We start from the raw sequence: 13,261 nt of genomic DNA, 5'->3' as shown, positions 1-13,261 counted from the left end.
ATGAACATTTTAAGACTGTCTGACAGCAGCAGTTGCAGAGAGTGGGCTGATGTTTTTCAATGTAAAGTGAATTAGAGCCAGAGTTGATGGAGCTGGAAATGCGCTCATGCTCACTTCCTTTTTGTGATGTGGCAGCTAGCAAGCTAACTGAGTCCATTTATATATACAGTCTATGTCTGTAATCAACAAAACATCCTGTTTTTTTATATCAAAATCTTGTAGCACTAGTTTAGAAAAATCACAAATCAATTTTTTTCAACTCTGGAACATATCTTCCTTATCGTGATGGAGGGATTATTTAAAATGACTTTTACAAACAGCTGGAACAGCTTAGCACACACTCGGACGGCACTGTAACATTTTGACTGAATAATTTTACTGATTGACATCCTGCATTATTCATTGACTTGGGTGATTAGATGTTTTTTAGTAATTAACCTTTTGCCTTGCGTGGATAATTCTTCCCAAACAGCTGCGTTTTGTTCTTTCAAGACAAAGCTCTGATGAAGCTGACTTTGTTTCTTTGTCCTTTCACAACTTTTATGTTTTGAAGAAAGCAAAATCAAGCAAGTACTGTTTATTGAATTTAAGAGTGCTGTGATATGCAAATGTACTGCTACAACATCATTCAAATGTAGCAATCAGTTCATTCATAAATCCTTGTATCTCACTCTAGTTTCCTTCATAATTTTATATTAGCCTATCTATACTTTATGTATTTTACACATAAAGCAAAATTACAATAATAATCTTGCATAAGGCTTTTGGCCAGAAGTCGTTTGCTTTATTTATTCACTCCATACTCAGTGGGGTTCACTACTAGTATAGCCACAGCTGCCCTGGGGTAGCCTGACAGAAGCGAGGCTGCCAATCTGCACCATCATCTCCATTTAAAACTACTTCAGCTGACCAAAGTGCTTCACATGAAAGTCAACAAAAAATAAACATAGAAATAACATGATACATAAGAAAAGAACAACACCAAGATATCCTGTCTAGCTAGTCTTAAGTACCAGGGAGAAGTCTGTGTTAAAGACTGAGAGGATCTGACAAGCAGAGGGAGGCTGTTTCGCAGCCAATGCGGGTGTATTGCCTAAGGAGTCTAAAGCAGTATGCACTAGACTAGAGCCACTGCTACCCCACTGTGGCATCTGGTATTCCCAGCGGTCTCCCATCCAAGTCCTAACCAGGCCCAGCCCTGCGATCTGACGAGATCTGGCATTGACAAGGAGTTTGGCCACAACACAGTTCACTACAAAGAGGGTTGAAACAAAACACAGGTCAGCTCTGCCAATTGATTCATTCTTCATTCACAGTGGAAACAAGTTAGTCCTGGGGAATAGGTTGTAAATTCATGATTGGTTAATTGAGATAGCAGCAGCATGAGAGGACATCTTGTTGTTGTATTGTTTGTATATTACAGTATTGGTTCAACAAAAAAACTTCGGTCCATGGTTATGTCTGTCAGCACATTATAAACGTGCTTGTATCATTGGAGGTGTCTGAGCTTGTCTGCAGCAACCCTGTGTTACTATAGACTGTATAAAGAAATAGACTAGGGGAGAGTGATGTCACCATAGCTTTTGGCTCCAGTCAAATGAAGCTCATGGAGGCAGTTACAGGGGCAAATTTGGAGCTGAGTTCCATATTTGGAATTCCAACCGTGACTATCATAGCAACCCCAATCTGGAGCAAAGCTGTTGAAGGCCCCTTCATTTAGCAACGCTGTCAATCAAACCTGTCGCTAACGCTAGTGGGAGCAACCTCGGGGAAAGAAGGCGCCTGATTTGTCTGTTATTAATGATCATATCTTGAGTTGCGGAGACAAGAGCAAAATAAAAATACCAGGATCATGTAGAGCGGGTCAATACGAACATTTTAAGACCAAGATGACGAGCCTGACAGCAGCAGTTACAGAGAGAGAGGTGACAGTTTTCTTATGTAAAGTGAATTGGAGTCGATGGAGCCAGAAGCACGCCCATAATCACTTCTTATTTACAGAGTATGTGTGTTACCTGGACAGTCTGAGTCTGACCTGTGATGTAAACAGAAGACGACAGGCCAAGTCTCGAGCTGATGACACGAATTGTCACTGGACTGTCACACGAACTGTCACTGGACTCATGGCCAAGCTCCTCCTCTGTGAGTGATAGACTCAGTGCTCCTTTCTGCAGCAATGAACTCGACACAGTCTGCACATGAAATCATTTCAGATAGACTTCAGGATGTTCACAGCAACAACCGAACTAAGGCCAATAGCTATTACCTTGAATTTCCATGATGATTGAGAAAAGAATGCAATTAAATCTTGTTAGCTCACAAAAAATATATACTTTTGCTTTTATGAAAGGAAGTGAAGTAGCTGTGAGCAAGGCAGAATATTATTTAGTTTACAACATTTTTAAACCCTGTAAACCTGCCAACAAGAAATTTAAGGGAACTCAAATTGGGACCAGTAAAGTGTAGTCCATGGGCGACAGTAGCTCAGCTGGTGTGTGTGAGTTTGTCCTCTGATCTGAAGGCTGGCAGTCCGAAACCCGATCTTGACAGCTCCCACAAATTAATATTGTTGTTGTGACCTTGGGCAAGACACTTAAACCCCTCACCCCCAGTGTCTGTGTACACTGGTGTATAAATGTGTTTGTGGGTTGGTGAGTGGTTCCTTGTTGTAAAGCGTTTTGAGTGCTTTGAAGGTGGAAAAATGCTATATAAAAATGTGACTATTTACCACATAAGTACTTATTTTACTAAGCTAACTAAAAGCAAATAATAGTGTTTTTAGTAAGGTGTACCTCCTGAAGTGGAAAGTTGTTGATTGGATTAGGTAACTGTCCTCATTTACTGCTATAAAACTCCCTATGCATCTGAACTGTTTACACGTACATACGTCTGACTGTCCTTGTTTCTTATTCATGTTCTCAGTATAATATCAAAGTGTCCTTGTGTGTTGTCTTTTGATGTGCTGTTTTATTATTATAGCTTAAAGGTGCACTTTGTAACTTAAAGTTGCTTTTCTCAGTGTTCTAGCTTTGCCTGGAATGTTTCAGAGAGTGGCATTAAACTTATGACACCACAAAACCAGGTTACAAGTCAGATCTATGGGGAGGCAACCCTGCTCAATGCATGTTTTTAAATAGATTTTGAGCAATAAAACAACTGTAATCAAGCAAAGGCATTACTGATAAACTTTAATGCCATACTGTGGAACATTCCAGACAAAGCAGTGACAATCAGGTAAAAGACCCTGTTTTATGTTGCACCCATAGACTGTATATCTAAGTGGACATAGTTAACCTGCTTCAAATGTGTTCCAAATAGAAAGAGAGCATAGGCGTCTTTCCGGCTCCATTGACTCTGGCTCCAATTCACTTTACATTGAAAAACTGTGGCCACTTTCTCTGTAACTGCTGCAGTGAGCCTCATCATTTTGGTCTTAAAATGTTCATATTAACCCGCTCTATATGATCCTAGTATTTTTATTTCGCTATTGTGTCCGTAACTTAAGATATGAACATTAATAATGAACAACTTAGGGGCCTTCTTTTCCTGAGTTCGCTCATGCTAGCGTTAGCAACAGGTTTGATTGACAGCGTTGCTAATTGCCCACTCCCTGTTAAACCAGCGTTGAGAGCGGGAAGAGACATTACCTTCAGCTGCTCTTTGGTTTTTACTCGTGATCGGAATTCCTAATATGGAAGTCAGCTCCAAATTTGTCCCTATAACTGCTGCCTTTGATTAACTTAATTTGACTGGAGCTCAATGCCAATGGTGACGTCACACTCACCTAGTCCACCTCTTTATTCAGTCTGTGGTTGCACTGTACTGCCGAAGCAAGTTCCTCTAGTTTGTGAATTCTGTCCACAGACAAAGGCAGTAAAACTCTGAAAAGTAATTGGGTTTGAGTTTTTATATTACAAGTTTGAGGTGAGCTGTGGAATCTGAGCAAAACTCTGCAGCCAATCGTGTTTGTGGTTTATGAGACTTTCTTGCTTTGTTCGTAACAAGTTTTTGTTGCAAACTGAAGTAAAAGAAATGAGATTCCAGTCTAGGCAATATGTGTAGCAGTGTATGTGATCAGCCCTGATTCAACACACTGACGGCTCTACCTGCTTTTACTGTTGTCCATATACAGTTCATAAACATAACCTCTTATTGTGCAAAATAGTGTCTGTGGGATAGATTTAATCTTTGCATAGTGTTTTATTTAACTAACCAATCTTTATCATTCAAGAATGCTAAGATATGCAAATGTGAAGTATCACATCATTCAAATGTAGTAGAATTAGTTCATTCTTAAATCCTTGCATCTCCCTCCAGTATCTGTCATAAAGATACTTAAAACAATCTAAAAAATTCCTTCTCTTATTGTTCTGGCATTTAGCAAACAGAAATAATTTTGGTAATCCTAATTGACCTAAAAGTTTAGTCTGATTTCATGTCAGACTGAGAAAAAAAGCATATGTGTCTTTTTATATAGCATATGTAAACATCTGGTTTCAACTGTATCTAGCTGTGCCCAGACTATAGAACAGCGCCCTCTGCCTGTCAGATCCAAAACCCACCTCTTCTCCCTGGCATTTAATAGTAACTAGGCAGGATACCTTGTTTTTTTATTGTTGTTTTCCTATGTATGATGTTATCTTGATGATGTTATCTGAATTGATTTATCTTTATCTATTCTTGTACTTCATGTTGCAGCATTGAAATTTCCCCATTGTGGGACGAATAATTGTTCTCTCATATTATCTAAGTGCGATATTTCTATCTCCCTTACGCCCAAACAAAACCTTGTGTCTCACTGTGTGTTTCTGCATGTTACAAATCTATTCCTCTCACTCATTGAAACCCTCTTCTCATTCTCCGCTCCAATCTAAAGCCGCACGCCGATAATAGCAGTATTGGAGTGCTGTGTTGTGAGGCCGAGTGCTTTATAGTCCCATCACTGCAAATGGAAGACGAATGAATAGTTGATGCTACAGAAATCCACAGCTTGTCTCCTGGATCCATTTATAGAAAGTAGGGCGAGCGATGTTAAAAGCATTAAAGGTCCCATATTACACAAAATGGACTATTGTGAGGTTTAAGCCATCTTATAATGTTTTTTCATCAAAAGCGTACCAAGAATTGTGTTTTGTTTCATTCACATGTTTGAGTAACCCTTTATTATTAGTCTGTCTACATCTCCAAGGCTCAAAATGCTCTGTTCCACCTTATGATGTCATAAAGTGGTAGTTTTCATGTGAACAGCTATGTTTTACCTTTGGTTCAGTAGAGATGTTAAAAGTTATATGTAACCCTGCTTTGTTTTTGTGTGTTTTTCAGGCCAGTCCCGCACCCATAATCGTCAACACAGACACACTGGAATCTGTACCATACGTAAGTCCACTGTCTTATTTATATTTATTCATATTTTTTAAGTTCTACTATGTAACTTTTCTAGCGGAAGGACGTAAACTTGCTTGTCTCTAAAGACATGTTAGCGAGTGTTTGACAGTATGGCATTAATCTTGTCTATCCTGTTGGAAATGAGCAAGGTTTAACACAAGACTAAACAAGAACTTACAGGCCAGATCTGTGAAGAGACGTTCTCACTCGTAGTAAGAATCCATGTTTTTCAGGGTGTTTTTTTGAGCAATAAAACCACCCATAATTTAATAAATGTAAGATATATACATGTAATTCCCACTATGGAACATTTCAGGCAAAGGAATAACATGTTTATTTAACCAATTTTGTGTTTTGTCAGTTTAAAACATTGCATATCATTAACTTGGAATTGTGAATGAAAACAAGTCGAAAGCAGTATTAAAGGTCCTATATTGTACAGAATGCACTTGAGCCATGCTATAATATTGTCAAAAACATACCTGGATACCTTTATTATCAGTCCATCTATATCTCCAAAGCTCAAAATGCTCTGTTCCACCTTGTGATGTCATGTAGTGGTAAGTTTAAGCAGCTACTCTTGACCTTTTGTTCAGCATAGACTGGTAATTCCAAGGCTAAAATGATCCAAATGATTCTAGTGAAGGTGTATGGATTTTAAAAACACAGTGGAGCACTTCCTGTATTACCACATGACATCACAAGGAGGAACAATGTGTTTTCAGCTTGAGAGAAGAACTCGTGTGTGTTAAACATGTGTGAATGAAACAAAACACAACTCCAGGTCTGTTTGTGATGAGGAAATAACATTATAACATAGACCAGAATATAGTGTAGTATAGGCCTTTTAACTAATAAGCAGAAAGAAATGCAATCATCTCCATGGAGACAGCCAGAAAGGTTGCATAGTGCACCTTTAAGCAGACAATCAGTATTTCCACCGCATTAAATCCTAACTGAAAGAGATCCCATTAAAATAGTAATAGGCCCAACACATGCTGCGAGTTGTGAAGTGAAATACTGGCTTCTCTCTGTTAAACAAACGAGGTCGAGGTCTTGAATTATTGATATTTGTCATGAATAAAAAACTGCAAATTACCAAAGATTTTAGTCGCAAGCGGCGTTGGCGGCGCTTCTCATCATAACAAACAAGCGATGTGAATAAATATGAGGTTTTTGTAGAACAGAGGACGGAGCATGGGGAGGTTGTGTGTTTCTTCTGGTGAGATGTGGCACAGCTGTCGGTAGTGTTTATATAATGCAGCCACTGACTTCTGTTGTGGAGGAATAAAGGCAGAACATCTGAGAGAGGCAGGTTTGTGTGAGCACAGGAGGTAAAATGTGGAATTACACCTTGAAGTACAGGGTTTTCATCTGGGAGTCACAAATTTGAAATAAAATAGATGAAGAGGGTTGAAGTTTTACTACAAAAATTTTGGATTTATTGTCAAAAGCAAGGCAAGTTTATTTGTATAGCACAATTCTTACACAAACTAATTCAAAGTGCTTTACAGAATAAGAAAGGCAATAAAATCACAATACAAACAAATCAAAACATAGGAAGACTGTCCCAGGTTTTAGCTGCATAAAACTGAAACGCTGATTCCCCATGTTTAGTCCTGACTCTGGGCACCAGCAGGAGTTCGGGACTAGGCCGGGACTAAACCAGGGCTAAACGAGGTCTAAATCAGAACTAAACCAGGATTAAACCAGAACTGAAACACAAATAAACCAGCACTAAACTAGGAGGCAGGTCCCTGAAGTCCTCAGCATGTGGGAGATATACTTTGGTGCTAGGCCATGGAACAGTAATCATATATGAATTACATATGAATGCAGCTAATTTCTGTAAAGTAAATGTTATGTTCAGAATAGTACAGTGAAAGAACATAAGGGTACTCAGTTGATGGCGTTACCTTCAACAACCTCTCTCTGGTTTGACTCTGTGTTTGCTGTCATAGGACTCTGCTCCAAATTCTCCCCTATAACTGCTAGCTTTGATGAGCTTCATTTTACTGGAGCCGAACACTATGGGTGATGTCACACTCACTTAGTCCACTTCTTTATACAGACTATGGATGTTATGCACATGTAACTTTTTAGTTTCCAAAAGCAGCCCTGTTTTTACGTAACATTCAGATACCAATTCAATTTAAACTGTATCATGTCCCACTTCTCTTCTGCCTCCAATTCTAAAACTTTTAAAGTCTATCCATACATTTCTGTTGTTTTCCTGGTCATGTTTAAGTAATAATAGCGGGTGCCACTCACACAGAGACCACCTGGGAGCTGGCAGGGCTCGCTGCATATGCTCTGTGCTATTTCTGTATGAATATGTAATGGAGGAAGTGCTTGATGATAATGAATCTTCTCAGTCAGGATACAGGGAAGTGCGTCTCTCTCAGTATCATGTGGCACCGATGATCAACTTAACTCACAAAAGGATTTATTTAAGACGCCACAGTTTCCTCTCTCAATATATAAGACTCCACATGGAAACAACAACTCCCCTGAAGAGGTCTTATACTTTCATTTAATCAGCACGTATCCAGATTTATATGGGATCCAGATTTATATTGTTTTTTTACTTGTACTTTGAGAAATAAAAAACATTGCTAGTAGCTCATTGGGAGACAGTAGCTCAGTTGGTAGAGCATTTGCTCCTGACATAAACATCATTGGTTGGGTGGTCAGATCCACTGACCCACAGATGAATGCTATTGTGGTGTCCTTGGGCAAGACACTTAACCCACCTCACCTGTGTGTGTATACTGGTGAATGGGTGAGTGGTTGCTTGATGTAAAGTGCTCTGAGTGCCTTGAAGGTGGGAAAGTGCAATATAAAAATGTGACCATTTTACTTAACAAGATTTGACGATAAACAATAATATTGAAACCAAACCAAAAAGCAAGATTGTCCCTAAAAAAACAATGCTAAATGAGCAGTATTGTAAAATATGAACTGCAACAAATAAATCAACAACACTGTGTGACACTGAAGTACCGGTAGTTAGTTTCAATAATGAGTCATGCAAGTTCATAATTCAAACTTCTGCAGCTCAAATGTCATTGTAGTACAGAAAAATAACCAAAATGTTCCCACTTGTCCAAAGACTGTACTGAATGGTTAGTTGATATAGTGATTATCATGACAGGCCTACATACACAAGGATTTGTTGATATATAAAAGTTTTATCTCCAAAAAAAATACAAAAAGTAGAATTTTAATGGCTTAGGAGGCTCTAAAACATTATTATTAATAGAGATAGTATTTGTTTTACCTCTACGACATCTTTGGACAAAATGTGTAGAGGAGCGAAGCTGAATGTGCTTAAATGTGTACACACGTTGAGTCGCAATGTGCTTCAGGCCTCTATCTTTTTACAGGCCTCAAACTTAAATAATATGGAGAAAAAAAACTCTGTATTCAGAAACAATGAGATTAAACATCACCTAATGTCTCTGTGTCTGAAGCTGCTGTGCGTAGAGAAGTTGACATTACTTTACACTTCTCCCACATGTTAGAGCAATATGAACTATTTTGCACTCTGAGCACCTCAGGGACCGGCCTCCTGTAGTTCTGGTTTAGTGCTGGTTTAGTCCTGGTTTTAGTTCTGATTTTGTCCTGGTTTGGTCCTGGTTTAGTTCTGATTTAGTCCTGGTTAAGTTTTGGCTTGTTCTGGTTTAGTTCCGGCCTCCTGCTGGTGCCCAGAGTCAGAACTAAAAATGCAGAATCAGAGTTTCAGTTTTATGCAGCTAAAACCTGGAACAGTGAGCCAGGCCTCTACTTTGACAATGTTTAAATCCATTATTTATGTTTTGATTAGTTTGAATTGTGATTTTAATGTCTTTCTTAGTCTGTAAAGCACTTTGAATTACTGTGTGTACCAATTGCTATACAAATAAACTTGCCTTGTCTGGCCTAATTTGGAGCATCACTGGAGCAGAGCTGCTTGTGGAGTTAAACAGAAAGCTCAAGGTGCCAAAAATGTGCTGACTTACTCTTTATATTTGTGTTTTCAGGTCAACGGGACAGAAATCGAATATGAGTTTGAGGAGATCACTCTTGAGAGGGTGAGTACTGCTGATTTGTGTGCTCATAATGTGTGAGAACGTCCATGAGAGCCCTAAAGTCTAATGTAAAGCTGTGATAGTGAGAACTGCGAGACCTACTCTGCCCCAGGGGAAGGCTATAGGAAGTGCATGCTTCAAGTGGGACGCCATTATACTTCATTACAATATTACATCATTACATCGTGTCTAAAATGGAGAGGGGTGGGGTTTTCATTTGAACTGTATTATCTAGAACTCATACTTTTCTTGAGCAGTCATGATTTTGTATTAGATTAGACATTTTTCTTATTAAAACAAATAACAGTGGGTTGGTTTTGATTTTTTCCTCCAAATTAAGCTTTTACTGTATTCAAGGACACAATGTTTTCTTTTTTCTTTTTACGTCTCACTTTTGGTGGGATTTGGATACAGTTCAGCGTTTTCATTGTTAGCTTGGAACCCCATTGTTCTGGTTAATAAAAGATGAGACAAACTAAATCATAGCTGAAGGAGTGCTGAAAAAACACAAACTATTACTTCTGCTACTACTATAACTACTAGTACCACTGCTACCATTGTTACTACTACTACTACTACTACTACTACTACTACTGCTGCTGCTACTGTTACTATTGCTACTGCTGCTCCTTCTAGTGCTCCTTATTACTGTTCCTACTACTGCTACTACCACTACTACTACTACTACTACTACTACTACTAATACTACTACAACTATTACCGTTACTACTGCTACTACTATGTTATGTAAACTGAGCACTGCCCACCTCTGCATATATTGAGCCCTCTCTCGTTAAAGATAACCACAGACCCTGTATATACCCTGGAAGCTTAGACAGTCCTATATCTTGGCCTGTACTGTGTCCTGTGCCGTGTCCTCAACTTCCCTAGAGACAAGTGCGATTTTCCGTCTGCTGTTCAATGCAAAGAAGACCCAGAGGGAAGCTCACTAGACTTTGAAATCAGGCTGAGCTGAGGTTGCCATTATCAGCCAACAACTTCATCACGGCCTGGCTTTCGTTTGGACAGAGGGGAGAGAGGATTATATTTGCCTTAAAGGGCAGTGGCCGGTTCTGACCTGAAAAAGTTTTCTCTGAGTAAAAACCAAAAATACAAGATTAGATGAACCTCCATTACAGCTGTTATTGCTTCCAGTTCTTCACAATATGGCATTAAATGTTTCTGTCCCTGTGGCGACGAGCAGGGTATACCACTAGATCAAGTTACAGTTCAGATCTGTGGAGAGAACTTCTTCAAGATATTGTTTGAGTCCTATAAACGCACAAAATTAAATAAATGCTAGACCATTTTAAATAAATGCTACATCACATTATGATCCACTGTGGAGCGTTCCAGGCAAAACAATAACATAATAACAACAATAACAAAGCTGATGGCGGACCCCCTATAGAAAAGTTACATGGTGCACTTTTAAGCAGACAATAAATCTCTCTCCATTACATATAATCCCAATTGAATGAGAGCCTGTAAAAAGCAGGTCCAATACAAACCGCGAAACGTGAAGCTTGCTAGTCTTTGTAATCCGGTGGAGATACTTGTAATAATCTACAATGGAACATTCTAGGCAATGAAAGAACATCTCCATGGAGACAAGCTGGTGATGGACTCTCCTACAGAAAAGTTACGTAGTGCACCTTTAAGCATACAATCAATATCTTTATTACATTAAATCCCAAGTGAATGAGGTCCCATAAAAAGAGTAGGTCCAGTACATGTTTGCTAGACTTTGTAACCAAAGCAGAGATACGAATAAAGATCTACTATGGAACATTCTAGGCAATGAAAGACCAACTCCATGGAGACAAGCTGGTGGCAGTCCCTCCTACAAAAAAGTTACCTGAGATTCCATTAAAACAGTAATAAATTCAAGATAAGCTGTGAAATTTTGAAATCTGGCCGAGCTGCGGTTGCCATCATCAGCTAACAGCTTCATCAGGGCCCAGCTTTCGTTTGGACAGAGGGGAGAGAGGATTATATTTGCCTTAAAGGGCAGTGGCCAGTTCTGACCTGAAAAAGTTTTCTCTGAGTCAAATCCAAAATTGCAAGATTAGATGAGCCTCCATTTCCAGGCGCAGTGCACTTTGGGTAATTGCAAGCTGAAGACTGCATAAGAATACATTACCAAATTAATGTCAAAAAATGCCCTAAAAATTCATTTCAGCTCGTCAACTGATGTAATACTGTTTAGACACTGGACAGTTCTAGTGATGCATTTTCTAGAGTATGATAACCACAAATATTACTGGACATGACAGTATATACCATGGAAATGCGTATTTTATCATGTTTGTCACTTATGTTTGATTGACAGGCATTATAGCCAATCAGAAGTTAGTATTTTGGAGGTTTGGTTGACAGCACTATGCGTGTTGTGTAGACCTCATGGATGGATGAAAAACACACAAACACAACCACATCCATGAACAGTTTAATGTTTTAATAAAAGACAAAACTTGTATCATTTCTCCTGCATACATTCTTACTGATGTACCCTGGTGGTCACAATGTTTATAATGTTCTCCCAAAACATAAAAACATGATACTTCTTAACCAAAAAACTGTTTATATGTGTTGTATTCTCTTTGGTTATTTCCCGTATTGTTCTGCAGATACTTAGGGAACACAGAGCAGCTATCAGGACCCAACACTAGGCCTGTATTAAAGGCATACATTGACTTCAGAAAACTCCTTCCTGGACATTTACACTCTCTATGGCAGGATAAGTAACCAGAAAACTGTTTATGTGTTCTGCTGCTCCTTGGTTATTCCATACATTACTCTATAGAGCAGCTATCAGGGCAAAGTAAGTGGCCTATAGGGATTTGTTTACACTAGAGTGGGTGTAAATTGAAAATAGACTTCATAATATTCCTTTGTGATTTTGTTATTACATATGACGTGCCCTACATTATATATGGTGAGCAGAAATAATCTCTTCATAAATGTAGTCCTGTGGGAATCATGCTGCCCTGTAGATGGTCCATAGTAGTTTTTCTAGCCTTATAGTTTTATTCTACTGGTACAGTGGCGTTTCCATTACCTTATTTTTACTGCGCATTTTGAAGTATCGCATAAGTAATATGAGGGGGGATTGCAGAAATGTCGCAATTAGAACCCCATTTTTGCATAAAAGTTTATTCGCTCATTTCAGGTACATTTTGATTTAAGCACAGAACAGATAAAGATGGAAGCACAATTTTTTAAACTTCAGTGCAGGACTCGGTGGAAAAAACATATCTATAGAATTATTACAGTTGAAAGAACCAAGAGCTTGAAAGAACCTACAAAATTTTGCACTCAGCGCAAATGTATGCAGCAAACGGCTAAATAACAGACAAAGCGCGTCTCAATTAAAGCCAAACCAATCAGACTGTGCACGGTGCGCCCTCTGTAGGATTAGTGGTGTCATGACACAGAAGACTGTAGCTCCGGTAACCAGGTAACCCAGCACCCAACACCCAGGAACCTGCTCGCCTCTATGGTTGCAACACTGGAATTTCCCCATTGTTGGACAGGCATAGACTGTATAAAAAAGTGGACTAAGTGAGTGAGACGTCACCCAAAGTGCTCATCACCAGTCAAATGAAGCTCATTGAGGCCAGCAGTTATAGGGGCGAATTTGGAGCCAAGTTACATATTTGGAAGTCGGACGAGTATCATAGCAATCAAAGAGCCAATCCAAAGCAAGGGTGTTGAAGGTCCCTTGCCGCCCGCACCACTGGTTTAGCAGGGAGCGGGTGTTTAGCAACGCTGTCAATCAAACCTGTTGCTAATGCTAGCGGAAG

General features: G+C 39.1%; 1 protein-coding gene across 2 annotated transcripts in view; it reads left to right on the top strand.

The window, feature by feature from the left end:
* dlg2 (discs, large homolog 2 (Drosophila)) overlaps window positions 1-13,261 on the top strand; it is a 160,680-nt gene that overhangs the window by 95,561 nt on the left and 51,858 nt on the right. For both annotated transcript variants that reach the window (XM_055226824.1, XM_055226825.1), the window contains 2 exons: window positions 5,323-5,376; window positions 9,408-9,458. In XM_055226824.1, coding sequence (XP_055082799.1) covers window positions 5,323-5,376; window positions 9,408-9,458 — 105 coding nt within the window. The remainder of the gene's footprint in view (window positions 1-5,322; window positions 5,377-9,407; window positions 9,459-13,261) is intronic.

The sequence above is a fragment of the Periophthalmus magnuspinnatus genome, chromosome 14, assembly GCF_009829125.3.
Source record: "Periophthalmus magnuspinnatus isolate fPerMag1 chromosome 14, fPerMag1.2.pri, whole genome shotgun sequence".
In the NCBI taxonomy this organism is placed as follows: Eukaryota; Metazoa; Chordata; class Actinopteri; order Gobiiformes; family Gobiidae; genus Periophthalmus; species Periophthalmus magnuspinnatus.
The sequence above is the reverse complement of the archived record's forward strand: the minus strand, read 5'-3'. Positions and strand labels throughout refer to the sequence as shown.